This window comes from Geotrypetes seraphini, chromosome 2, assembly GCF_902459505.1.
Source record: "Geotrypetes seraphini chromosome 2, aGeoSer1.1, whole genome shotgun sequence".
Lineage (NCBI taxonomy): Eukaryota > Metazoa > Chordata > Amphibia > Gymnophiona > Dermophiidae > Geotrypetes > Geotrypetes seraphini.
This window is the reverse complement of record NC_047085.1, coordinates 228,039,930-228,063,415: the sequence shown is the minus strand read 5'-3', so window position 1 is coordinate 228,063,415 and position 23,486 is coordinate 228,039,930. Positions and strand designations below refer to the sequence as shown.

The 23,486-nt window shown below is 44.7% G+C and overlaps 1 protein-coding gene across 1 annotated transcript in view; it reads right to left on the bottom strand.

Moving 5' to 3' along the window:
- Positions 1-21,176: 21,176 nt before the first annotated feature.
- Positions 21,177-23,486, bottom strand: part of SHISA8 (shisa family member 8) — an 83,795-nt gene continuing 81,485 nt past the window's right edge. The window contains exon 3 of the mRNA XM_033932823.1: positions 21,177-21,538. Coding sequence (XP_033788714.1) covers positions 21,177-21,538 — 362 coding nt within the window. The remainder of the gene's footprint in view (positions 21,539-23,486) is intronic.

Here is a 23,486-nt window from a genome sequence, read left to right as displayed (position 1 = left end):
TGTCCCTGTCTACTTTTTCTATGCCCTTCAGGATCTTGAAGGTTTCTATCATGTCTCCTCTAAGTCTCCGCTTTTCCAGTGAGAAAAGTCCCAACTGCTTCAACCTGTCGGTATATGGGAGATTTTCCATTCCCTTTATCAGTTTAGTTGCTCTTCTCTGTACTCCCTCAAGTACTGCCATGTCCTTCTTGAGGTACGGCGACCAGTACTGGACACAGTACTCCAGATGCGGCCTCACCATTGCACGATACAGCGGCATGATGACTTCCTTCGTCCTGGTCGTAATACCCTTCTTAATGATACCCAACATTCTGTTAACTTTCTTTGAGGCTGTAGCGCACTGCGCCGATGTCTTCAGTGTTGCGTCTACCATCACTCCCAGGTCTCTCTCCAGGTTACTGACCCCTAGCGGTGTTCCCCCCATTCTGTATGTGAACATCGGGTTCTTTTTCCCCACGTGCATGACCTTGCATTTCCCTATGTTGAAGCTCATTTGCCATTTTTCGGCCCACTTTTCCAGCTGCGTTAGATCCTTTTGGAGATTTTCGCAGTCTCCCCTGGTTTGAGTCCTGCTGTATAGTTTGGTGTCATCTGCAAATTTAATAACCTCACACTTGGTTCCCGCCTCTAGGTCGTTTATGTAGATATTGAACAGGAGCGGTCCTCCGATTATATCTCCGATTAATTCCATATCCAGGTCATCCTGTTGTCTTGGGGGTCTGTATTAGAAAATGACACGGTGGTGGATTACCCGCGGCTAGCCGCGTTTAGCCGCGGGTAGCCCGCCGAAACGGGGAAGAAAAAATAGTGGTCTCTGCGGGACAGGTACAAGGCCATTCACCGCCCCGTGGAGCGGTGAATGGACTTGTCCCCGCAGTGAGGCAATCAAGGATCGCGCGGTCCCCGCCATCTCCCTCCCTCCCACTTACCGCCGGTTGAATTTCTGCCGGTCCGCGTGAAAAAAAAAGCCTCCTTCCTTTTCCCCTGCTCTTACCGCCATGCTCATGCTGCAGCTACTAAAGCCAACAGGAAGTCTTTCCAACGTCAATTCTGATGTCGGAGAGGACGTTCTGGGCCAGCCAATCGCTGCCTGGCTGGCCCAGAATGTCCTCTCCGACTTCAGAATTGAGTCGGAAAGACTTCCTGTCGGCTTTAGTAGCTGCAGCATGAGCATGGCGGTAAGAGCAGGGGAAAAGGAAGGAGGCTTTTTTTTTTTTTGAGCGGCAGGGAGGCAGCAGGCTGGCTTTGGCTAGGGAGGGAGAAAGGTAGGCAGGCAGGATTCGGGGGTGGGGGTGGGGCTTGGACACAGTGTAGAAGGCAGTGAGAGGGACATAGGAAGGAGGCACTAGGGACACTAAAGACATGGGAAGGAGGCACTGGGGGCACTAAAGACAGGAAGGGGCACTAAGGACATGGGAAGGAGGCACTGGGGGCACTAAAGACATGGGGAGGAGGCACTGGGGGCACTAAAGACAGGAAGGGCACTAAGGACATGGGAAGGAGGCACTGGGGGCACTAAAGACAGGAAGGGGCACTAAGGACATGGGAAGGAGGCACTGGGGCACTAAAGACATGGGGAGGAGACACTGGGGGCACTAAAGACAGGAAGGGGCACTAAGGACATGGGAAGGAGGCACTGGGGGCACTAAAGACATGGGAAGGAGGCACTGGGGGCACTAAAGACATGGGAAGGAGGCACCGGGGGCACTAAGGACATAGGAAGGAAAGAGGGAGGGAATAGAAAGGGCCAATTCTTGGGCCTGAATGCAGAAAGAAAGAAATGAAAGAAAGGATACACAGACAGAAGGAAACGCAACCAGAGACTCATGAAATCAATCACCAGACAGCAAAGGTAGGAAAAATGATTTTATTTTCAATTTAGTGATCAAAATGTGTCAGTTTTGAGAAGTTATATCTGCTGTCTATATTTTGCACTATATTTGTCTATTTTTCTATAGTTACTGAGGTGACCGAGCTTGCGGAGATGGGGCGGAAACAGGGTTTTAAAATTTTAGTCCTAGTAGTTTGCCGGTCCACAAAATAATTCTTTTATTTCTGCCGGTTCACGGGTGTAAAAAGATTGAAAAACACTGATGTAGAGTATGCCGGCTTTCTTTTTCGCCCAGCTGCATGCGTTCAAAAAGCCGCGCTTGCGCGGCTGCTCGAGTTGATCAATCTTCTCCTCTCTTACAACTTCCTGTTTCCGGTTGCATCAGAGGAGAATATTGAACAAATAAGCACCCGCACGTACGGTTGGGCGAAAAAGAAAGCCGGCGTACTCTACATCTAAGGTGAGATGGAGGGTGTCTGCGCTCACGTTCCAGATCCACCTGCATTTTTAGTGTGCACAATTGACCTGATTCGAGCTATAGGTAAACATGGGGGACACGTCATTGCAAGGGAGGACAAGTCAATTGATTTATTTTATGTTCTACTACAGGGCAGAGGCACTGATACAGATTCTCAGTGCAGTAGTAGTAGTAGTGGTGGCAGGATTCTCTTCTGTCTTCATGGTGTTTCGCAGTACTGAGGCTTATATGGATGCTGTGGGGACGGTGACGGGGTGGTGAATGGGATGGCAGTGGCGGTGACGGGGCAATAAAAGGGATGGTGGTGACGGTGACAGGGCAGTGAAGGGAACGGCGGTGAGGGGGCGGTGCAGAGGATGGTGGGCCGGGGACGGTGCAGTGACGGGGACAGATTTTTTCCCCGTGTCATTCTCTAGTCTTTATACTACGCCAAGATACAGGCATTTGTCCTTTCCCCTGGCCAAATTCACCCAAAGGGTGTACCTGACATCTGCGATTCTGGTGACTTTAATGTCATCTTTAGTATACAGTGCTACCCCTCCTCCCATTTTGCCCTCCCTGTCTCGGCGAAGCAAGTTGTAACCCGGTATGACCATGTCCCACCCGTAGGAGTCCGTGAACCAGGTCTCGGATATCGCCATCACATCCAGGTCGGCATTCCTCATTTCCGTCTCTAATTCCAGGATCTTGTTGTCCAAACTGTGGGCGTTGACGTACATAGCCCTCCATGTTATATGTTTACTATGTCTCTGTGGGGATATTCCCGCTTGAGCTACTTTGACTCCTTTAGTACTATTTGCAATGTGTGTACTCTCCCTAGACCCAGAATTACAGTGTGAACTTGCCCCAGACTCGGAAATGTGTGTACTCTCCCTAGACCCAGAATTACAATGTAAACCTACCCCAGATTCGGAAATGTGTGTACCCACTCCAGACCCAAACCCAGAATTGCAATGTTTACTTACCTCAGTCTCAACAAAGTATTGGCAGCTTAGCTCGCCAGGTAGGTTAATTGTGCCTGTACCCTCCCCCAACTTACCTAGTTTAAAGCCCTGTGAAGTAGGTGGGCTAGTCGGTGTCCAAAGACATTCTTTCCTCTTCTGGTCAGGTGTAGCCCGTCTGGTCCCTGTAGTCCTTGTAATGCCTCTCCATGGTGCAGGAACCCGAAGTTCATCTCCTTGCACCATCCGTGCAGCCAGTCCCCTCACTGGGAGGATCGAGGAAAAGACCACCTGCACATCCATCCTCCTCAGTTTCTCACCCAGGGCTCCAAAGTCTTCAGGTATGCTCTCCAGGGTGTTCCTGGCAGTGTTGTTTGTTCCGACGTGGATGAGAAGCATGGGGAAGTGGTCTTGGGGCTTGATGAGTCTGTCCAGGCAAGCGGTTACATACCGGATCCTGGCCCCTGGCAAACAGCAAACCTCTCTTGATTGCAAATCTGGTCTACAAATTGGTCCCTCGGTGCCCCTCAGCAGCAAATCCCCAATAACCACCACTCTGCGCTTCTTAGGAGACCTGTTGTCTCCGGAACTGGAACCGTCTGCTGAACAACTTCCTGTACCTCGTTGTCAGGTCCTTCCTGTAGCAGCTGGAATCTGTTCCTCAAGGTGATTTGCGGGGTCGATGTAGAACTGCCCTGTATGTGAGAGAAAGAGACAGAAGAAGAGGAAGGTCTTCTGCGTTTGCCTGTGGAGGAAGTTACCAGCTGCCAGGAATCTGTGTCTCCAGCCTCTTCCTGTATTCCGATGGTTGGTCTCAAGGTTGCAGGTTTGGTTGCTTTGGGCGTAACGAGAATGGTCTTGTCAGGTTCCCTTTCGGTGATCTGGGACAGCTCCTGGATGACTCCGTCGATGAAGAACTCGTCGTCTTGGATGCTTCTCAAACGCTTAACCTCCTCTCTCAGGCTCCTCAGCTCCAGCAAAAGGCTTCCATCTAGCTGATCTGTTGCTTCCGTCTGGGTGGAGACTGTAGTCATCTTCGTGGGGATGGCCTCAGTCTGTATAGAGACCTCTGTACTCCGTCCTGGCTCCCCCTCCGCCTGCACGAGGACCGTGGCCATCCCCTGGATCCCTTCGGTGATTGGACTGCCTGTCTTGATTGAAGTCTTGTTGCTTCTAGTTCTACCTGCCATTTTTAAAAGGTTTAAAAAAAAAATTTTTTTTTGTTTTTTGTTAGGATGGAGGTTGTTAGTTAGTTCTTGGTCAGATAGTGTTAAGGTAGTTAGTTATTGGTCAAATAGTGTTAAGGTTTGAGGTATAGAGGTAGATAAAGATAGATAGAGGTAGTCAGTTAATTGTTAGTTAAGGCTGCCTGTTTGTTAGTTGGCTAGAAAGGTCTGTCTGATTAAATGGTATGAGGATAGAGTGACTGGTGAGGTCTGCCTGTTGTTTACTGTGAAAGGTCTGGTTGCTTGTTGGCTAGGTAGAAGGGTCTGTCTGGTTTGAAAGTTTGGTAGAAAGTTGAAAGATAGACAGAAGTTAATTGGTTAATTAGCTAGGTGTAGAGAGTTGAAAGATAGACTAAAGTTGAAAGCCCTTCCTTGAGGTCCTTCTTGAGGCCCTTCGCAAAGGCGCTCTCGCTAAGGTGAGCGCCTTTGCCGCTCGCCTTCACTGCATGCCGAACGGCTGCGCGCCGTTGGCTCATCCCCTTTTATGTGGGAGATCGGCTGTGACGTCGGGGGGTGGGCAGAGTTACCACCCGCCTCTTCCCCTCTCCGTGTCCCGTCCACCTCCCTCTGTATGTCCTCCGATGGCAGTGCTCCTTTTTCCGCTCACTTTTACCTCCTCTCTGATCGCTTCTCCTGCCTTCTCCGCTCCCCTTTACTGCCTCCTCCGACTCTCCGTTCACTTCTCCTGCCTTCTCCGCTCCTCTCCGCTCCCCTTTACTGCCTCCTCTGACTCTCCGTTCACTTCTCCTGCCTTCTCCGCTCCTCTCTCTGCTCCTGCTTTTTAGTCCTCCCGCCCTCACCGCTATGTCAGCCTTCTCTGTTCCTGCAATTAGAAACAAGCACACTCTCTCCACTCACACTTCCTCCGATCCGCTCTCTACTCCACCACGTGCTTGCACCAACAGACCCCCTAATACTCTGCAAAATATAAATATAACAGATGTAAATTTGAAGAAACTGACAAATAATCACCACTTTACAAATTAACAAATAGAAATAAAACAAAAATTGAAAATAAGAATATACCATTTTATTGGACTAATCCATTTTTCAATTAATTTCAGAAGCCATAGCCTCCTTCTTTAGGTCAATATAGTATATTGCTGTTACATTATACTGTTCTGACCTGAGAAAGGGGGTTTTGGTCTCTAAAAGTTAGTAAAGCATGTATTAAAATTAGTCCAATAAAAAGATTACCTTATTTTCTGTTTATAAATGTTTTATCAATACTATTTTATTTAAAGCAACAAAAAAATATTTTTCTACCTTTTGTCATTTCTGCTTTAATCATCTTGTCTTCACTCTCTTCTTTCTAGCCAGCATCTGTCCTCTCTCTGTCTTCCATGCAGCATCAGCCCCTTCCATCCACTGTTCACCCTCTCCCCATTCCATATGGCATCTTCACTCTTTCTACGCTCCTTCCATAAACTGTCTATCCTGTGCCCCTTCTCTCCTTTGAACATGATTCATTTCAGCTCTGCCACCTCTCCATTTCTCTCTCTTTCTGTCACCACCCCCTCCCCTATGCTCTGGCATCTCTCTCTTCTCTTTTCTTTCCTTCCCACCCCACGTTCTGGCATCTGTCTCCTTCCCTTCCCTGATTCCCTGGCATCTCTCTCCTTTCCTTTTCTTCCATCTATCCCTTCCCTTCCATGCTCTGACATCTCCTCCTTTCTTTCCCCCTTCTTTTTCCCTTGGTCTGGCATACCTTCCTCCTTCCCTCCATGCCCTGGCATCTCTTCCTCCCTCCCTCCCTCCCTTCTCTTCATGCCCTGACATCTCTTCCTCCCTCTATTCCCTCCATGCCCTGGCATCTCTTCTTCCCTCCATCCCTCTCTTCCCTCTATGCCCAGGCCTAAATGGCGATTAAAATATTGGAAAGTATAAAACAGACACAAATATTTCACCTAAATACACTGACTTTTAGCAACGTAATACTACAGTACGGTTTGCTTCCGAAACATCAAACATGCAGGACATCGAAAGGCATTTTGTCCACATCAAAAGTTGCTGAGAGCCTAGTCACGTGAGGTGCCACTTCCTTCCTGTCCTACCTTTCACAGTCCGTATGGCATCGACAATGCTCTCGCGAAGTGTCTCAGTCAGCTCTCGCGAAGCTACGGCTGACTGAGACACTTGAGGGAGTCGCTGGCAAGAAAGGAAACAGAGCTAACAAAGGGAGCAACAGAGTTAGAGAGCAGAGTTGAGCAGGGAGGGCACGGACCCCCCTCTTCTCCGGTGCCCTTGAAATGTGAAACGACAGGGAACATGAGAGGCAGCGCCACCTTGATTTTCTCCTCTCCAAACACCACCGATCCTCCCACCATGAGACGACCGACAAACCTCCCTCAAGCAGCAGCAGCACTCTAAACACACTGCTTTGTGGCCCGCCTTTTCCCGCCAGTGATTCCCTCTGCTGCGAAGCAGCATGTTTAGAGTGCTGCTGCTGCTGGAGGGAGGTTTGACCGGGGGGTGGGGGTGGGATGCCACCGGTGGCTAATCCAGCAAGGGTGAGCCCAAACAGCCCTAAAGCACTGCACTGGCGGGCCCCCACTGACCATTTTGGGACTGGGCACGTGCCTACTGGGCCTACCCTTTAATCCGGCCCTACACATCCATTAAGCCCAGTATCCTGTTTCCAACAGTGGCCCACCCATGTCCCAAGTACCTAGCTAGATCCCAAGTAGTAAAACAGATTTTATGCTGCTTATCCTAGGAATAAGCAGTAGATTTCCCCAAGCCATCCCAATAATGGCCTATGAACCTCTCTTTTAGGAAATTATCCAAACCTTTTTCAAACCCTGCTAAGCTAACTGATTTCACCACAATCTCCAGCAACAAATTTCAGAGTTTAAGTACACATTGTGTGAAAAAATATTTTCTCTGGTTTGTTTTAAATCTACTACTTAGTAGCTTCATTGCATGTCCCTTAGTCCTAGTATTTTTGGAAAAAGTGAACAAGCGATTCACATCTACCCTTTCCACTCCACTCAGTATTTTATAGACCTCTATCATATCACCCCTGAGCTGTCTCTTCTTCAAGCTGAAAAGCCTTAGTTGCTTTAGCCTTTCCTCATATGGAGGTCATCTCATCCCTTTTATCATTTTTGTCACCCTTCTCTGTACCTTTTCTAATTCCGCTATATCTTTTTTAGATATGATGACCAGAACTGCATACAGTATTCGAGGTGTGGCCGTACCATAGAGCGATACAAGGGTGTTATAACATTTTCATCTTTGTTTTCCATTCCTTTCCTGATAATTCCTAACATTCTATTTGCTTTCTTTGCAGTTGCTGAACAATGAGCTGAGGGTTTCAACATATCTTCAACAATGATACCTAGATCCTTTTCTTGGGCAGTGACTCCTAACATAGAACCTGGAAAATAGTTTGGGTTCCACTTTTCCACATGCATCACTTTGCACTTGCTCACATTAAATGTCCTGTGCCATTTTGATGCCCAGTCTTCCAGTCTCACAAGTTCCTCTTGAAATTTTTCACAATTTTCTTGCAATTTAACAACTTTGTGTCATCAGGAAATGTGTTGGTTTTTTTTTTTTTAAATCTTTATTCATTTTTAAACTTATAATAAGTGTGATAACATATCCATACAAATAACCATAAATATATCACTTAATAATCAACAATGATACATATAATATTCTCTTATCTCCCCCCCTCCCCACCCTTATCTATCATATAATCAATACTTATACAACATGTAACAATAAAAATACCCTCCTTCCCACCCTATAATTGAACTTGTAAATTTAAGGGAAACAAGATTTTTCTAATCATTAAAATACTTTGTTAATGGCTCCCAAATATCTTGAAATTTCCTGAAACAACCCTGTTGAATTGCAATAAGTCTCTCCATTTTATAAATATGACATAAGGAGTTCCACCAAAAATTATAATTTAATCTATTCCAATTTTTCCAATTATATGTAATTTGTTGAATGGCAACCCCAGTCATTATAAGTAATAATTTGTTATTATTTGTAGATATCTGACTTTTTGCTCTCATTGCCATACCAAACAGCACATATGATAATCATCAGCAAATTTAATTATCTCACTAGTTATTCCCATCTATAGATCATTGATAAATATATTGAAAAGCAGCGGTCCTAGCACAGACCATTGGGCAACCCCACTATTTACCCTTCTACATTGAGAATGTTGACAATTTAAACCCATTCTCTATTTTATGTCTTGCAACCAGTTCTCAGTCCATAAAAGGACATTATCTCCTATCCCATGACTTTCTAATTTCCTCAGAAGTCTTTCCTGAGGTACTTCGTCAAATGCCTTATGAAAATCCAAATACGCAATAACCGGTTTGAGCAGGGACCATCCCTTACGTATTTAATGTACAGTGCTACCTGCATCTGGTAGTGCTATAGAAATAATAAATAGTACTAGTAGAGTTTCACTAGCAGCTCATCTGGACATAGTCAGGTTCTTGAAAGGTGCCCTCAAACTAAGGCCACCGATTCAAAATCAGTTTCCATCATGTAATCTTAATATAACTTTAGAAGCACTCAGCAGGGCTCCATATGAGCCCTTACAGGAAGCCTCCCTCATGGATCTATCAGTCAAAGCAGTCTTTTTGATTGTAATTACATCTGCTAGAAGAGTCTCAGAATTTAAGGCACGGTTGAGGCACGGTTGTGCAGAGAGCCGTTCCTCAGGATTACGGAAGCAGGAGTGACCTTGCGTACGGTTCCCTCCTTCTTATGGAAAGTCATCTTTGCATTTTATATCAACCAGGAGAATAAACTGGCAGCATTTCATCCCACAGGGTCCAAGAAGAAAGACAAGGCTTTCAAGAACATCCAGAGAGTTCTCTTGCGTTATTTGGAGGTGACCAAAGAGTTTCATCTCTCGGATCATCTTTTCATGTAACCAATCAGGCAAGATAAGGCAGACTCACTTCCAAGGCCGCCATCTCTAGAAGGATTCATAGAGCGATGTCCTCTGTGTACGTTGGTTGTGGCAAACAACCGCCTGCCTCATTAAAGGCACATTCAACAAGAAGAGTGGCCTTCTCTTGGGTGGAAGCTCAGGCAATAAGGTGGACATAGTAGCACATGAGGATGTGCTTTCGGGTCTTCAGTACTGTGAGCAGGCTTATTTATCCCACCTTAGAGTTTGGGGACTGCTAAGGTCAGTCCCTATGGTTCAGCATACCATTTCTATTGCACTGGAAAAAGAGATTAGGTTCTTACTTGATATCTTTTCCAGTGGCATAGTGGTTAGAGCTACAACTTCAGCACCCTGCGGTTGTGGGTTCAAACCCCATGCTGCTCCTTGTGACTCTGGGCAAGTTACTTAATCCTCCACTGCCCCAGGTACATTAGATAGACTGTGAACCCACCAGGACAGATAGGGAAAATACTTGAAGTACCTGTATGTAAACTACTTTGAGTGTGGTTGTAAAAACTATAAAAAGGCAGTATACAAATCCCTTTCCCTATTCAGACTGCCCAGATTTTCTTTCTCTAGAACAGGGGTGCCCAACACGTCGATCGCGATCGACCGGTAGCTCAGGAAGGCAACATGAGTCAATCGCAGAGCCCATCCCGGGCTCTGTGATAGACTCGTGTTGCCGTCCCGATCTACCGGGCCTATCAGCCTTCCTCTGCCCGACGTCAAAGACGCCGACGCCGGGCATTAGGCTGTTTTTGTCATTTCGGGGGGGGGGGGGGGGGCGGCGTGGTGGCGGCAGCAGCAACAGCATGAAAAAGAAATCATCCTGGCCCGGGTCGGTGTCATACTCCGGAACTTCTACCTCTTCCAGCAGCCCTCTCCCTTCTACCTGCTTCCGGCCACACCCCCTGCTCCACGGCTGTCTTCGGCAACTCAGCAGCAGCGAACGACACAAGCTTCTGACGTCGGGGCCTACCCTCTGCGAGTCCCGCTTGTTTCAACTTCCTTTTTCCACAAAGGCGGGACTCGAAGAGGGAAGGCCTCGATGTCAGCGCGACGCTTTTGCAGGGAAAGCTTGGGACGGTGGTGGCTTGGGGGCTGTTCCCCAATGGCGGTGGCAGCAAACCGAGTGGATTGGGGGAGGGCACGGAGAAAGAAAGAAAGGGGGCAGACAGGGAGCCAGAAAGAAGGGGGAACAGGGAGACAGAAAGAAAAAGTTGGGGGAGAGAATGAGGTCTGGAGGAGAGGAAACATACAGGAGGCTGAAAGAAAGGAAGAAAGATTGGATGCACAGTCAGAAAAAGAAAGTGCAACCAGAAACTCATGAAATCACCAAACAGCAAAGGTAGGAAAAATGATTTTATTTTCAATTTAGTGATCAAAATGTGTCGGTTTTGAGAATTTATATCTGCTGTCTATATTTTGCACTATGGCTCCCTTTTACTAAACCGCAATAGTGTTTTTTAGCACAGGGAGCCTATGAGCATTGAGAGCAGCACGAGGCATTCAGTGTAACTCCCTGTGTTAAAACCTACTATTGTGGTTTAGTAAAAAGGGAGGGGGTGTATTTGTCTATTTTTGTATTTTGTTACTGAGGTGACATTGCATAGAGTCATCTGCCGTGACCTCTTTGAAAAAACCCGGAATATGAATAATTAACATTTTCTCTGCCTTTCAGTGTGCTTTGTGGGTTTTTTAAAAATTTTATTGTTGGTAGATCATTTTGACTTAGTCATTATAAAAGTAGCTCACAAGTCCATAAAGAGTGGGCACCCCTGCTCTAGACCTCTTATGTCTGTGTTCTTTGCTCTTTACATTATTTAATGATGGTTCCCAGTCATTTGCAGATTTGTAAAAACATCCTCTAGGAATTCTTGTTTCAGTGTCACCACCTCTATTCTATGGAAAATGTATCCTTTACAAATTCATAGAGAACCCTTCTTCAAGGGCTTCCCCTCCCCCACAGTTAATTCCTATTGATTCCCAACCCCTTGCACAGTGCTGTATTTTGCATCTTCCTTTCACAGCATGTTTTCACGTGTAGCTCTGTGCTTTTCTCACTACCTTCTCTCCTTCTGTATGCAAGTGTACAATGTCTTTTTCTTACTCATTCCTTTATAACCAATTTGATTGTAACAAAGGCCTCCCATTCTCTTTTTTTTTTGTCTAATCCTTTTCTATGTGATTATATTTGATTGTAATCTGCTTAGATATTGCCAGGAATTGGAAGTATCTAATATAATAAAATGCAAGGCCGCGCATGCGCACTTCCTATGTGTGCGCCGGTTTTCCGTGAGCTGTAGCAACCCATAGGAAGTGCGCATGCGCGGCTTACGGTCTGGCCTGCTCCCTGTTGAAAGACGCAACTCTGTAAGTTGGCCATCCCCGCCGCCGTCGTTCCCTTGTGCACCGTACTCTCTCCGCTCTTCCTCCCCCCCACCCCCGACGCAGATGTGCAGATGTCGACCGCGGCAGCCCGAGTCGGATGTCGGCCGCGGTGGCTGCTGGCCGCGGCGGCTGTCGGTGGCTGCAGGCCGTGGCAGCCAAACCCAAAAAACATTTTAACATGGAGTTCAGGAGGAAGGTATGGGGGGAGGAAAATACTGCACAGGGAAGTGGGGTGGGAGGGAAATGCTGCAACACACGGAAATGGAGGGGCAGAAAAGGGGCTCATGGACAGGGGAAGAGGTGCTGATGAACAGGGAGGGGGGTCAGAAAAATGAAGACAGGCCTACCGCTGGACAGGGGGAGCAGGAAGGAGGTGATGTAAAACAAAGGGAGAAGGGCTTCTGCTGGATAAGGTGAGCAGTGATGGGGTGGTGGAGGACACAGGGGAGGTAAAAGGAAGGGAGAATGGACAGGGGGAGCAGGCAAGGGGTGGTAGTGGACAGCCAAGGGAAAAAAAAAAAAGACAGACAGAAATACAGAAAGCGGCTAAGGAGAGAGAAAAAAAAAATAAAGACACACACACATATATTCTAGCACCCGTTAATGTAACGGGCTATAAGACTAGTTTCAAATAAAAGCGAAACGTGACATTTCCAGTAACTCTTTAAAGGAACTCTTTGGAAGTGTTAAGGGTGAAAGCTGCACTGTGCAGTAGCTAAACATCTCTCTTAAAATTCATCACCCAGCGCTTAATAGTGACAACAGAGACTTAAAAAAAAAATTTAAGAAATTTATTTCTTTGTTGGAACAGCACTCGTTGTGTGAGAATGATCATATAAGAGTTCTGTTATAGCCCAAGCTTAAAGACCTTGAAGGGGGAGAGCGAGAGAGAGAGATAGTTGTTCTTTCTTGTTGAAACAAACCTAGAAGCAACTGTACACTGGGGTAGGTTGGATCCCAGAATCCCCTCTCTAATATGGGGTCTCAGTACTGAGATAGCTCCAAGGCAGGATTTATATAGTGTGCAGCTGTGGTCCTGTGGTATAAACTTCCTGATCAATTTTTTGTATATACTAAAAGTGTCTTGTTTCTTTCATTTCTCTTTACAAGAATGATGCCTGCACTGTGGATAAACTGGAAATCCTGCCCTTTCTCCCACTGTCACATGTAAAAAAATTCCATAAGTGTTGATGCTAAGTTTAATATTACTAATCTAACCTCTCCCTCCCCCCCCCCCAGCAAAAGCTTGAGAGTGAGGTTCTCTAGAAGGTGGTTTTGATAACTGGTTTAGTGTTCCGACTTGCCTGCGGGGAATTTGGAATCGGTCCTTTGCTCTCAATCCTTCTTGGCTGGGGTGGATGTAACAGTTCTTGGGGGGTAGAGAGTAAGCCAGGCACCGCTCTTCTTTCACAGCTGAAACTTGAAGGTGACTCACTTTTTCCTTCTGTCCTGAATGCGTTCTATTTATATCCTGCTCCATTGTTCCTTTTTCAGATACACCCATAAAGACTGTATGCAGGTTAACCCTTGGTTTGGATTGATTCCCTCTCATTTATTCCCCAGGGACATGCACAAAGTGCAAAGAGTTTACACATCTTTGCTGCACCCACTTCCATGATCCAGATATCTGGTTGTGGTACAGTCTGTGATCCCCACATTAAAGAGTTTTAGCGGTATAGAAAATGAGTTATAAATTAAGATGAGTGAATGGCAGGTCGAGCCAGCTCTGGTATTATTTTGTTTCAAATAGAAACTTTGGTGGTTCCAGTTTTCCCAATAAAAACAGAGCTTAGTGGGAGCCTAAAATCACCCAAGGCAACCCATCTGTGTGTATGTGTAAGGGGGGGGGGGTATAGGGGAACAGAGGGTAACAACATTATTACAAATTGCTATTGCTGAAAAGAGATGCATCAGAGCTGAAGGCACAGAACAAACTAAAAGAGGAGAATGGAAGAAGGAGGGGAGGGTGTGAGGAAGCACGGTCTACGCTCCCAGTTGGGGAGGGGGAAAATTCTGCTGTAACCTTTTCAGCACTCAGATGTCTAATTACATGGGGCAGCAGAGTTTTATAGATCCATCTCTCTCTGAACAATAGGCTCTCTCCAACCTAGTCATTAGTCAGGCAGCAACAGTGGCTGTCAGATGGTTGGCGGCTTTGGTAAACAGTAAGCGATGCAGCTCCAGCACTAACCTCCCCTCCCTGATGTTTGACAGCCAGATGAATGGACACTTCCCTAGTTAGGGCCTGAACTAGACCTGCAGGGCAGAAAGCCAGCTGTTCCTGTTTCTTTGGTGCCAGGGGTATTACCATGAGGTGTAAGAAAGGTGGGTAATTAGAGGTAGAAATAGCTAGCGAAAGTCTTCCTCTTTGAGAAATCCAAATGAAAGCAAGATATACCCTTGGTAATGTTTAAATACAAGGTCAGCAGATAAGGTTATTATGCCCAACTTATCTGCTGGACTAACAATGTTTTTGGGTCTGATATTCAAAGGATTTAAACTCTTAACTGAGAGTTATGCTCATAAATTGGCCTCTGAAAATTTACTAGGGCTGAGGGCATAAACGTAAGGTTACCAGAAGTCCAGGAAAACCCGGACATGCCCTCTTTTTAGAGGACTGTCCAGGTTCCCAGATGGACTTGCTGGGTTTTGGAAAGCCCCAACGAGCTCCGCCCACATCTAGAGGGCCTCTGAGCATATGTGGAGCTCATTGGGGAAGACAAAAAGAGGCTTTCTGGGGGATGGGAGGGGCTAGAGGCACAACAGGGTGGGGCCATGTTTCCAGGGTTATACCGCTGAAAATATGGTAACCCTACATAAAGTTTTACTGTAAATTTGTGTGCTTGTTGTTGAACCAATTCTGTGTGCTGCTGCGGATGATTCCAGATGATGCTGTGGAGGTGAAACAGGGATGACCCTGTAGGATCGCTGCATTGTTTTTTTCAACCTGTGAGGATGAAAGAGACACAACGAGGGAGGACCATTGTTGTGAGAATGGAGAATAGCCAGTTTTCAATAAGAGCTAAGTGTTTGGCTGGAATATTTTTCTAGAGGGAGCTGTGTTTCATTATTATGAACTTGCACTGGCACTATTTGATACAAGCCTTTCATTGATTCATTTGGGAGTTTTTTTGGCCATATGAAGCTGAACTGAAGCCTTTTTCTCCCATTTTTGAATGTGTGTAGGCTTTGGTCTTTGGAACGATAAATGTTACATTGGGGAGTGCTAGGGAGATAAGATTCCTAAACCTCATAAATGACTGCTTCTTGGAGCAGCTGGTCCAGGAACCAACAAGAAGGGGAGCTATTTTAGATTTGGTCCTTAGTGGAATACAGGACATAGTATGGGAGGTAACTGTGTTGGGTCTGCTGAGAAACAGCGATTATAAAATGATCAAATTGGAGCTAACTGGAGTGACGTTGTTAAAAAAAAAATCTACTGTAGCGGCATTTAATTTTCACAAGGGCGACTATGATAAAATGAGGAAAATGGTTAAAAAAGAAGCTTAAAGGGTCTGTGGCAAGGGTCAGAACTGTAAACCAGGCGTGGGTGTTGTTTAAAAATATCACTGTGGAAGCCCAGACCAGATGTATTCCACGTGTTAAAACAGAAGGAAGGAAGAGGAAACGAGAGCCGTCGTGGTTAAAAGGTGAAGTGAAAGAAGAGACATTAGCACTGGCAAGTTAGATGCAAAGCATTGATAAAGAAAGCTAAATAAGAATATGAAGAACAACTTGCCATAGAAGCAAAAGCTCATAGTAACAATTTTTTTAGGTGTTTGAATTCCATCCCTCTACTCATTTAAACTCATTTTCTCTGAGAGTCTTCCAGTTGAATTTTGCCACTCTTTTGAGTCCTGTAACCTGAAGTATGAATCAACTAGGCACAAAGGGACCATAAGCCAAAAAGAGGGAGTGAGACATAGTGTAATTTATAGAACCAGAGAAGCAAGCGTTCAGGTCCCACTGATGCTCCCATTGATCTTGGGCAAGTTCCTTAACCCTTCATTGCCTCTTAGATTGTGAAGCCTCTGGAGACAGGAAAATACTTATTATATCTGAATGTAACTTGCTTTGAGCTGTTACTGACAGGGCCTGAGCTAAAACCAAGAAACCAGAAGTTAGGATCTGTTACAATACTGCAGACAAGTACAGATCATCTTCAACTAGTCTTTCTCTTTCCTCCCTCACCAGTTCCTTCTCTCCATTTTGTCTCACCTCTGAAGTATTTTAATTTTCTCTCCCCATTTCTCCGTAACATTCATAATCTTTTCTTCCCATCTTTCCCTTTTAATTCCCAATCTGATCTCTTCTCATATACTTCCTTATCCCTTATGCAGTTTTGTTAACTCTTACCCTGCCACACATCATCTCCAGCAGCAGTTGTAGCCAGACCAGGAGTACATGCTCCATCCAGCATCTCTACCACATCCCAAGGTTTCCTGTTTAAAAAGCATACAGTGACTGAGGAGCCACAGGGGCTGAACGTGTGTGAGAGGCTTCTAGAATTCAGGAATGGGCAGAGGCCTGCAGGAGAATTTGGGGGTGTAGAACTAAGAGTAAGCACAAAGTAACACAAGGTATAAACAAAAGTGTTACCTGGGCTAAGGATCCAGTTAGCTGCTCAGAATCTAATCAAGTGTTTAGTCAGTTCAAGCCTCACTCTATTCTGATCTATCTGCCAGTGTGTGGCACTGCACTCCTTCAGAGTGAGCCTCATTTTCCCTTCTCTTTGATATTGTGTCTTTTGTCCTGTTTGATTGATGTAGTCAAGCAGTTTGTTCTTCTTTTGAAGATCTGGTTGTCTTCTTGCATTGTTATCAAAGAACTGGAAAAATATTGCTCACCCTTCAAAAGGCATCAGTGCTTGCGTTCACCCTTGTCACTCCTCTTTCAAACTGTGGAGGGGAAATGCTGTGCAGGGCTAGCCTGAGACACACTGGGACCCAGCCAGTGCCCCTTGCCGAGGCTGTGCCTTAGTGACATCACTCGGATTTGTCAAGTGAACCCATGGGCTGCTGGGTCCCTGGACAATTATCCTCTCACTGCCCTAAAGCTGGTCCTGACACTGCGGAACCTCCAAAAACTACAACTTAAAACTGTCCCTCACTTTTCCTTTCATTTTTACAGCAAGATAAATCCTCCTTGTTAAAGAACGGACAATTTGAAACCTTGATTTCATAGAGACACATATTTTGTGAGAAAAGGCTGAGGGAGTATTAATATCCATTCCTTATTACACCTGCTTAGCTAGTCTGTTGGCATGTGCTAATGGCTCACGTATATACTGGGACTCCTGATGTGATGACACACTACTTAATGGCATATTTGGTTTTCTGTTTAGATTCACTGTGGTCAGGAATTCCTATTTCTAGACTTCTAAGATCATGCATTAGAAATTTTTATTCAGCAGGGGAGAGTGTGGTGTAATGGTTAGAGCTACAGTCTCAGCACCCTAAGGTTGTGGGTTCAACCCTCATGCTGACCCTGGGGCAAGTCACTTAGTCTTCTAGTGTTGCAGGTAAGGTATATTAGACAGACTGTGAGCCCACTGGGACAAAGAGGGAAAATGTTTAAAGTACCTGTATGTAAACTGCTTTGAGTGTAGTTGTAAAAGCTACAAAAGTGTGGTATACAAGTCCCAATTTCTTTCTCTTCACAGGCATTTTTTCACACTGCCACAGCCCATCACAGTCTCTGATCCAGCTACTTAAGACTTCTATACTTTTGTGACCTGGAACCGTTCAGCTCTCAGAATGCTATGTCAAAGCGTCCAGCCATCTTTCTCCAGCCTAGGCGCCACCCTTCATGGAGTGGAGTTCACAGCAAGACATGACGATTTCTACCACTACGATTTTAAAGCTCTGCAGTGTGTCTGCCCATAACATCATCTAAAGAAACAAGACTGACTGAAAGGACGATGCTTTTCATGATTAGATTCTATATGCATTTATTGAAAACCACGTTATTACAGCTTCATATCAATTTACAGATAAGATGATTGAACTTCAGTGGATCTCTTAAATGACTTCTTGTGGAGAGGCTGTGAAGGAAGGGTACATAATTGGTTTAGGCTGAAAGAAGACCAGAGGGGTATTAAATCCAACTTACCTGTACTTACTTGTAATTAACTAAGAGCCATTTCCATGTTAATACAGGAGAGAGTTTTAAACACTATGCCTCTATAGTCAATTCTGTAGTGCTATGAAGAAAAAGTTTATTTTCTTCTAAAGAAGCTGCATCCAAGGAAAAGCAGACTTTTGTGACCTGAATGTGTTGTGCTGGTTCAGGCCCAGAACGCATGTTAAATATACCTGTTGAAGAATGCTTAATTTTATATATCCTGTTTTCCCTCCCATGTGGAGGGCCATTTCAATAGGACATCTGACTTTGGACGTCTCACAGACAAACAGCCATTTTCAAAACTGACATCCAATTTTTATTTTTTTTTAAATTGCCTGCTTAAGACATCTGGACTTCAGTCTTGACTGTTTTGTTTTTATTTTTTATTCACTTTCTTTTTAGTTTATGATATTTATTTTTAAATCTCATTCATTGTTTTGCCACTTGGTTTTTGTTTCCTAGTTTATTATTTAAATTGCATTTAAATTTCCCAAGAATTCTATAGTTTCAACGGTTCTCCCTTCTGCTTCTATTTCCTATCTCCCCTCTTTTTTCAACCTTTCAAAGTCCTTTAGATCATTGTAGTCTTATTAGAATGTTTATTTTCTTATTTTTCTCATCTATCTCTATTTTATTTCTTCATTACTCTACTCATTTTTTCCAGGTACTTTAGTTAGATTGTGAGCCTTCGGGACAGTAAGGGAATTTCTAAGTACCTATTTTACTTATAATTTTAATGCACCCTGTTGTCTATTTTTCTGTAAACCGCTTAGAATCCTAACGGAGTTTAGCGGTATATAAGAAATAAATTACATTTACATTACATTTACAGCTTGGTCTAAGTTCCGGCCAGGACATCTTGAGAAAGGTTCAATTAATACAAGATGTCCAAATCTAAGCCTGCCCAGAACACACCACCAACCCCCTCTCCCCCCCCCCTTTTGTTTTGGACACACAGCTGGGATGCCTTGCAAGACATCCAGAAAGAAGGAGTCTAAAATTGGCACTTGGATGTTTTGGTGCGAAAAACGTCCAAGTGCCAATTTAAACCGTTTTCTTTGCCCATAATAGAGTATTTGCTTTCCTCAGTCGCAAAATAATCTTTGCACCAAGTTGACATGATCACAGCTTTTCTGTGGGTCTGACTTGCTTCTCTCTCTGTTACTCATGCCTGAAGAACCTTCTGAGGGTTGTTTCTGCAACAGGAAGTGTTTGGACCAAAATCATTAATAAGATCCAAATTTATTTTCAGTATCAGCGATTTGAGAATTGTTAGGGCATCATAAAATGCTTAAATTTAAGTAAAGAGTCAATTAAATGGCTAGTATCTTATATCAGGTCAGAGCAAGGCCCTCTTCAGGGCCAGTGCCAGAGTATTAGGAACCCAATGGGGGGAAGTTATCAACATAGGCTACTGTTAAGAGATGCTATTTTACCACAGGTCCTGTTTTATGCAATACGACTGAGTTCCTAATTATTGGGGTGAAAAGTAAAATAACCTGGCTTAACTAGCCCATGGTGATAACTCCTCCCCCTCCCCCTAGGTGAACCTTCAGCCTTGAATCCACTGTTCCCTCTAAGCCAGGGATCTCAAAGTCCCTCCTTGAGGGCCGCAATCCAGTTGGGCTTTTAGGATTTCCCCAATGAATATGCATTGAAAGCAGTGCATGCAAATAGATCTCATGCATATTCATTGGGGAAATCCTGAAAACCCAACTGGATTGTGGCCCTCAAGGAGGGACTTTGAGACCCCTGCTCTAAGCTGAGCAGGAACCTTCCAATTGCACTGCAGCCAATGAGGGGCAGTGCTTCAATATTGTGTTTTCAATTGCTAGGGAGTAGGGACAGGGAGGTTTCCCTGGAGTTCTGCAGAGCTTGCCTGTTCCTCACCATTGAAAATGGGATTATAACAGACCAGCCTAGTGTGGCTGGCTGGCTGACTTTCAGGAGAGATTAGTAAATATCTTCAGGAAACGGTTTCACATTAACAAAAATCTCTCTTTTATTATGTTTGCCTCACACAAAAATACAAAAGGTGTTGGCTTACCTCAGCCAAGCTGCTTCACTCATGGGCACCCTTCTGGTTCCCAAGGCTCTGCCTTAGCCTAGATCTAGGGAACCCAGGGGGCTCCTCTTTCTCTCTCTCAGGGACCTCTCTGACTGATTCTGGTCTGGGGCAGAAGTACTCCTCCCTGCCTGAGTCGCGTCCCTCTGACTCAGCAGTGAGCTCTAAAGTGCAGGGCACTCTGAGACCTGTAGTTTTCTCCTCATTCCCCACTGCCCTCTGCTGCTCAGTAGCACAACTACAGTCTGGGAGAGGGAAAACCCCTGAATCTGTCACAGGGATATTGAAACTGACAGGACTGCAGGTGGCGGGCTCCTGCTCAGCTTAGAGGGAACGGAGATTGTATCTCCTCTCAATTAGCATTGAGGCTTCTAAGTCTACCCCATCTCAAAATTCTGATAATTAAACACAACAACCAGGATTACTCCAACATCACTGTCCCAAAATGATCCAGAAAAATGTATACTTAGACATCATACTTTTAAATATTAAACTTTGTTTTGTGTATATACACATGGATATAAATACATCATGCAGGCAGTTTCCAAAACCAATTTAGCTGGATAAATGGCTGTTTCAAAATTGATTGATTGGGGAGTTTGATTGTCAAGACCTATTGTTCTGCACTGATTGCCGCTGCTTGTTGCTGCCCCTACAAACTTCCACCCTAGGCAACTGCCTAGTCTGATGAATAGTTAAGCCAGCCCTATACCTTTTATAAGTAAGGTTTGAAGCTTGTTTTAGAGGTTTTCTGGGCATATTCCATCAGGGGTTGATTCTGAAGAGATTCAACAGGTTACTAATGGCTGGAGAGGCAAAAAAAAGTTTGGTTTGGAAAAGATTGAGCTGCTGTTTGTCCATATGCTGGTGTAAATCATTTAGAAGGAGAACTTGCTAACAAGCGATCTCGCTTGCCAATATGTTTTCTTCTCACATTGAACTGATGTTCAGATTTCTGCAGTCAATAGTTCTGTCACACCTATTTTTAAAAATGGCCTCCATGAAGCCTATTGTTACCACATAATGAATCAAACAACTGCAGTCTCCAAGCCTGCCACTCTCCTCATGAAGTCACATGGTTGGTATTCTAAACAGCTATAATTACAACCCTGGACTGGAAGCAGCGATGTCAAAGGAAATTATGTATGATTTGATCTGGTCAGTCCCAAGATGTGGTGGTGGGAAGAGCTCTTACACTGTGACCTCTGTTTTACTATTAGTGAAAATATGACGCTGGGGTGGAGCATAGTTGGATGGCTGGCTAAAAAGCTCTGGGAGCTTTTCAGTGCTGAACTGGCGCTTTTCATCATAAATTTGTCTTCGGATGTCGGCATTACTGGATTCCCAACCTTGGCAAACAGAGCTAACTAATGGGTGTGCGCTGGCCTTTCCTGCCTTTGTTTTCTGAATTGGTGTTGCAATGCTGAGGGAGCAGCCATCTGGAAGGGCAGAGACATCTTTTGGGTGCAGAGCAGGTGATTGGAAGGAAGGAGTCCCAGGCCCCGGCACATCCACTGCAGGAAAATGGGTGTAGAATTCTTCTGTGGCACTTCCTGTGGAACCAAAATCACAGAATGAGTGAAAAACAAAGAGAAGATGTATTTCCTCAACTCCTTGAAGTTGCACCTCTATTAACCAGAAGGTATATTTAGATACACAAGTCAACACTATCCCTACCTCCAATATCAGTGAGAAACAGGTTTCCATTACTACAATAGCTGGGAGGGTGTAGATGGGCTGGAGTGAGCTTTGAGGGAGACTTCAGTAGTTGGAACCTAAGAACAGTACCAGGCAGAGCTTTGGATTCTTGCCCAGAAATAGCTAAGAAGAAGAATCCCCCCCCCAACAAATTTTTAGATTGAATCAAGTTGGGCAGACTGAATGGACCATTCGGGTCTTTATCTGCTGTCATCTACTATGTTGCTATGTTACAGTGAAGGTTCTTATTCTGGTTCCTTCTATTGCCCACAAAACCACTGCCATTGGGTGAATCTCTTCATAAATCCCAGTAAATTGTGGATATCCTGAAAATCTTATTGTCCAGGGTGCCTTCAGGACCAGGTTTCGGAATCACTAGTTTAGGCCAGGGGTAGGCAATTCCGGTCTTTGAGAGCCACAGGCAGGCCAGGTTTTCAGGATATCCACAATAAATATGTGTGATAGATTTGCATCTTAAGGAGGCAGTACATGCAAATCCATCTCAAACATATTCATTGTGGATATCCTGAAAACCTGACCTGGCTCCGGCTCTCGAGGACCAGAATTGCCTACCCCTGGTCTAGGAATTACTCCGTGCAATGAGCACTGCTTTCCCTTTCCTCCGAGGACTGAAAATTTTACCTTTGCAGTATACCAACCCCTGACTGAACCAGGGAACAGAAATCCCAACCCTGGAATTGAACCAGGAATTTTCTGCATATTATTTAAGTTTTTATTAAAATTTGATAAATCACCTATCCAAATTCTAAGCGATGTACAATGCATAAGAGTTTTAACAAGCTACATAAAAAAAACTCACAAACTTATTACAATGTACATGATCCGAGAGGAAAGGGGGAAGAACTACATTTTATGATAGGATAGGAAGACACTTAAGGATAAGACAACATGGATGGGGAATAGAAAAAGGAAATCTGAAAGAAAAGTTAGCAATCCTGTCTATTAGTTAAGGTAAGTTGAAGGCATCTTTGAATAAGAAACATTTCAGTTTGCTTTTGAATCGATCCTCTATTTTTTTCTTCTCTAATATAGGTGGGGTAATGCATTCCATGTTGAGGCGTTTTGTACTAATTATCTTTATAGATGGAATGGAAAGTAGTGATTGATCATCTGATCTAAGTGGGTGAGCAGGTGCATAGGGAATCAGCAGTTTGTCTAAGAAGATTGGTACATTAGTTGTTTGAATTTTAAAGGATAGGAGGGCAATTTTATAAGTAATTCTGTAACCGATTGGCAACCAATGAGCCTTTATCAAAAGAGGAGTTATGTGATCGAATTTCTGTGCTTTAGAGATGAGTTTAATAGCAGTGTTTTGAATAATTTGTAGACGTCTGATCCATAGGCAGCAGAACGTGTTTTTGTTTTTTTGGGGGGGGCCCAAAAGCTCTGCCCTAGACCCTGCCCAGACCTGCCCAAGCTCCTGCCCAGACCTCACCCCCATAATAATAGCACTAATTGTAAACACCATTTTTTCCATTCATTTTTCATATAAACACAATATAATCTTAATAATACACAATGGTAACCACAGAATTAAACTACACAAAGTGCACTCTTTTTCCCCTCCCTACCACTGCACTGCATTCCTTTCTCTCTCCTCTATCCCCATGTGCAACGTCTTCCTCTCTCTCACAGTCCACCATCTTTCTCTCGCTCTCTCTCTCATTCCCTCCCTTGCTGCAAAGGGAGTGGGGGAAAGAGAGAGAGAGAGGGATCCAGGGTGCCTCTCTCCCACCCCCCTATACTGCCACATCCAATATTTCTCCCTCTCTTGTCTCCTGG